Source organism: Protomyctophum parallelum (genome assembly GCF_964188405.1).
Source record: "Protomyctophum parallelum genome assembly, chromosome: 14".
In the NCBI taxonomy this organism is placed as follows: domain Eukaryota; kingdom Metazoa; phylum Chordata; class Actinopteri; order Myctophiformes; family Myctophidae; genus Protomyctophum; species Protomyctophum parallelum.
The window spans coordinates 48,466,832-48,472,088 of record NC_139709.1 but is presented as its reverse complement, the minus strand read 5'-3'; the positions used below and the strand labels follow the sequence as shown (position 1 = coordinate 48,472,088).

Below are 5,257 nucleotides of genomic sequence, written 5' to 3'. Positions count from 1 at the left end.
GCTATTGGTTTTGTCTCGCTTTAAACAAATATAACTACAGTCCATTGTTTAGAGACCTCTCTACAGACACAGGAGCCAGTTGATTTGGGCAGGAGCCAGTGACCTTTGTTCCTTGGAAGATGCCAGGCTTCTGTGGTGGGAGGTGTTTTATCTCAAACGACAGGTTGATTATTTATTGAAGCCCTAAGAAAAAGAAACACTCATGTTGCACCCCGTTCACCTCTGGAGGCAAGAATATGAAAAAACAAATACATACAGCAGTGGTTCGCAAACTTTCTTATTTGAAGGGCCCTCATAAGTTATGAGTGTGCAAATGAAACCAAATGAACCTGGAAGGATCTGTCCATTTATACACTCAAGAGTTACATATCTATAAGGGACCACAAAACCCTTTCAAGGAACCCTGAGGCTGGACCTCAATTTGAGAACCACTTGATATATAATATATGCTGTATTTTTTTATATCGTTAGTTTTTATAAGCTGCATTATAGCACCACAATATGAAACTTAGTGTCCCTACTCTGGGGCAAACATTCAGAGATATGGTGTAGAGGGACAAAAGGAGGGGCTGGGCCCATTGACCCCAGGGGTCTGTTTAATGACGTATATGAGGTTTAAATGGATATGCCCTACTTTCGGAAAATGACAAAAAAAAAAGATATCTACAAACAGTGAGGAACAGGAAAGAGATGCCAAATACAAGTCACAAAATAAAAGTCCGGTTTATTGTCAAACAACAAACGCACATACATCAAAACAGGCCGTCATAAAACAGAAAAAAACAAAAACAAAGAAAAGTTGCTGCTGACAAAATAAAAACAAAACGCGAACAAAAGAAAAAAGTACGTCTCCTTCTCTTTGGCCTTGCCCCTCCAGAAACAAACAAAACTAGTTATGATACAACTAAAGTAAATACAGAAAACATTTTTTTTACTGGAATGCTCTGAGTTCAACGCGTAGGTTTTTCTTTTCTTTAACGGTTTACCTTTCTTTTTTTTGTTTGTTTTTTTAACTTTTTTCTTTTTACATCGTCTAAGTTATCTGAGATATCGTAACATGGTCAACCAAGTTGTTAAAATCTGTTCGTAAAGAGAAGCACCGACCGATTTTGGTCTCCGGAGAGGATCACCCGTCGCTGAGAAGGCGGGGACCCCATGACCCGACCCGACCCCCCAGCCCCTAACAATATGTACAAAAATATAAAATGTAAATAAAAATACAAACAAATTCATCCTTTTTGTGGTCGTTTTTTTTTTGTTTATCGTTGAGAGGGTTGAATCCTGGTTCTTGCACTGCTGTGGCATTGGTTCCTCCTACAAAATTCATGTTGTCGCGGTTTGAGGGGAGAGTTGTGTTGAGTGAGTGAGTGAGTGTGTGTTGAACTCTACTTGCTAATGACCATGTTTCATTATACTTTTTTCTCTTCTTTTTTTTTTTTTTTTTTTTTTTACTCAGTCCTCTCCACCTTTGGACATTTGGAAAAAAAAAAAAAAAAAGGGTCAAAGATGAAGAACCAGGAAGTGGGTTCAGCAGGATGGCAGGGAGGAGGAAGACGCATCAATCGTCATCGTCTGTCTTCTGCTTCTTGGTTTCCACGTCGTCCTGCAAGGGAGAAACACACAAAAGACTGGTCAGATCTCCAAACAGACCGCACTGCATGGGGCTATTTGTGTTATAGTTTTAGCATACATTTTGACATGCACTGTTAACAAATAATAATAAAGTAATAAAGTATTAAATTTACTTTATTATCAATACTGATAATTAAGTATTCAATCAATCAATTAATCAATCAAAACTCCCCCCCTCCACTCACCTCATCATCATCGTCGTCATCCTCTGCCGCCCGTTTTGTGCCTCCCTCAACGTCGTCATCATCATCTTCATCATCTTCCTCGTCACCTGCAATGAAAACCATTTTTTGACCCGTTTAGTCAAGGTTCTACAGAAGGTCAAAGACCGGGCCGGCTCCGCGTGACGGGACCGCCGCGTCTATGAATGTACAAGGACAACATACAAAAACGTTGACTTTCTACGCACCTTCTCCCTCGTCTTCCTCGTCCTCTTCGTCAACTTCCTCCTCATCATCCTCGTCTATCTCCGGCTCGCCATTCTCCTCGTTCTCCTGCGGGGGTTGCATTATGACATAAATATTTATAAAGTCCATCACAACACAATTTAAAGTGAAAATATAAATTGTGCAATACACAGTAAAATCATATTTAATTCAGTGTTAATTAAAATGTCAACTCAGGATTTGTGTACAGCAGACTACTAGGCCTACATCTTCTATATTTATATTCTTCTATATATATACCTTTCCATTGGTGGCAGCACCTTTGCCGTTCTCCTTTTCTAACAACTTCTTCTCCTTCAGCTCCTGTAGCAGGGAGGAGTGAGAAACATGTTGAACAATACATAAAACAGCAAAAACAAAAATAAGAGTTCTCATTCCATGCAGATCAAAAGCACCTGGCCATTAGAGTGGGTTGGTGACTGGTGTTTATATTGTTTCGGGGGTTGAAATGTTGACAAAGTCTAAAATTAGAGAACTGTGGAGTGTTCAGCGCCTCCAGCTGGATGCTAAACATTCTTCCCATCTCCTCAAGGCCCTCTCTCTCATTTAGCAGCCAGCAGCACTGGTCGCTGCAGAGATTTGCAGCTTCCCCCTTCCTGCCTGCCTGGCCCTGCCTCCCTCCCGCCCACTTCATCCACTTTAATGTCGTGTAATCTGATACTTTGATGTGTCTCGGGGGGCACTCTGGGTATTGTAGTTCGACAGGTTTCGTCAGTGCCATATGTCAAAAGACACGCCCGGGGAGAAACACTGCAATACCCAGGGTGCATAGCTCAATTTAAATACAAGCGCAGCAAGAAAAAAAAAGAAAGAAAAAAAAACAGCAAGCAAGCGCGACGCTGGCCGATTTAACCGAGGGCTTAAAAGGACAATAGGAGACGACACACATGGCCCCCCAAGAACACGACGCGCAGAGACCGGTTCCACAGTCCGCACACAGTAATAATAACACCAAAACGATGGGAAAATAAACCTCCAGCATACAAAGAACCGCCAGGAAATAACAGGAATGTCTTTCACGGGGTTCTATTTATAGGTTTTCGCGCAAAAAAACGGACCCCGTTTTGTTTCCTTGTTTTGTTCGAGCCGCCTGTGCACGGTGCACGTAGGCTCGCCGTCACCACCTCAGCACGGCACGCACACACAGGCTAAATAAAACGATTTTGTAATGTATTCATTTACATAATCCCTCATCCTTTAAGCTGTTTATCAACAAAATCCACACCTCTTAATAAGTCTTTCTCAACTTGGCACACAGTGCGTGTTCAAGCGAACAAGTTCGATGCGTAATGGCCCGCCCCCATGCTACCCGACCGTGCGCAAAAGCGCGCTTGTGCGTAAAAATGTATATAACAATAATGATGATGTATGTGACTATAAATAGCCCCGAGGGTTTAGGACGAGACAGACTTTCAGTGTCAGGGATATTAATAGACGATATTAATACTAAACGACCTCCAAAATGTTAAAAGAAGGAATACAATTCTAATAGCTCCATATAGTTTATAGATAGGAGAGAAGAGAGTCTCTTCAAGAGACTGAAACCCGGCATCACAGCGCACCTTACCGCGGAGGGAAAGTGATCTTTCTCTCTCTGCGTAAACTTTCCCCTCGTGACATGAAATCATGTTCTAAAAAATATGTAAAACACCAAACCGACGCGGAAGGAAGCAAACCCAAGCCTTAATTGCGTTCAGTACTGAGAATGTGGCCGGTGGATGAGGAGGGTTGCGCGGGGATACAGCTCGCCGTATCCCCGCGCAACCCTCCTCCCTCCACCGGACGCATTCCTCCGGGGATCTCGATCAATCATCACGGTTGACGTCGTTCCCCCACCATAGTGGGCTATAACAGCCTACTAGCTGATCCGAGTATTGTGTTGGTACTTATTTAACCCGAACCGAACATGGGGAGCACGGAACCCCCCACGTCGATCCAAAGTTGACATTGGACACATTGATTTGAAAACGTATACCTGACGTGTCCATTCAAAACGAGATCACAGTCAGTCACACACGGAGCAGACCGACTCGGCCGGCCGGCTGCAAGCCGGTGGAAGTTCACACACCGAGGCTCTCTCAACACACACATCTGATCACCGGTTCTGATCACACTCCCCGGTTCAACACATCCACACACACCCCCGGGGCAACACAACCATAAAGTGAAACGACGGTTCTATTGTAAGACTAGCTCATCCATTAAGGGGGTGATTGAATTGAACGAAATATAGGTGCGAAATCCACATGCACAAAAACTACACGTTTGAAGTGTTATTATGGAAATGTCAAAAAACGTTATGGATTGCTGTTTGGATGTTGTTATTATTATTATTATGGCTCTGGCGCTCACGGAGGAATGGACACGCTCGTATAAACAAAGAACCGCGCGCGCAGAGCAAGCAGCAGACTGTGTGTCGGTGTCCGGGGAACACAATGAAGAGAAGCCCCTCTCTTGTTTCTATTCTCTGCGGTGCCCTGGTGATCCGTTACACTGTATCACACACACCCCCCCCACCGATCAAACACACAAACAGCTTCATGGATGTACAAATCCAAAAAGTATCCAGAAAATGTTTAGTCCGAGTTCCAGTGCGTTGCTTCCGAACAAGCGCGAGACGGACGTAAAAAAAGGAAAAGATCTAGGTTACAGTCCGCAACACGGTTTACTTCTATCAATTTTTTTTTTTTAATATATATATGAATAAAATAAATCTTACCTTGGCGGTGAGTTCAGGGCTAGAGGCAACTTTTGCTTTTGCTTTTGTGTCTGCCATTTTCTTATTTTTTCCCCCAATCAAATAAAAAGGACGGTTGGTAGAAACGAGACGCTGAATAATAAAGTATAAATCCTTTCTTTCTTTTTAATGGATGAGTATTAGGCTATATTGTTGCCAGTGGGCAGCGCTCGAGACGAGCCGCGGCTTTTAATATAGGCTGGTGGGCGGGAACAAAGAGGCGGATGGGGCGCTCCCATTGGTCGAGACGCGCCCACGGGGGCGTGTCCCCCGTGCCGTCGCGCACTGGAACAATGGATAGCGTTTCTAAACCCGGAGGACACACCCCCCTCCGTCCCACACTCTCACCATTTGAGTTTTAATTTAACCGTCAGAGTGATAATTTAACCCCGAGGGTGTGCGAAATGGAACCAAATGAACCCTTACGGGTCCGTCTGGTTCC

General features: G+C 43.8%; 1 protein-coding gene across 1 annotated transcript; it reads right to left on the bottom strand.

Annotated features, from left to right (window-relative positions):
• Window positions 1-704: 704 nt before the first annotated feature.
• Window positions 705-5,002, bottom strand: ptmab (prothymosin alpha b). Its single transcript, XM_083781578.1, has 5 exons — window positions 4,798-5,002; window positions 2,319-2,381; window positions 2,042-2,126; window positions 1,818-1,903; window positions 705-1,603 (listed from the first exon to the last, which is right to left on the bottom strand). Exons 1-5 carry the CDS (start codon window positions 4,852-4,854, stop codon window positions 1,559-1,561), a joined length of 336 nt encoding a protein of 111 aa, XP_083637704.1. The 5' UTR covers window positions 4,855-5,002; the 3' UTR covers window positions 705-1,558.
• Window positions 5,003-5,257: the final 255 nt, after the last annotated feature.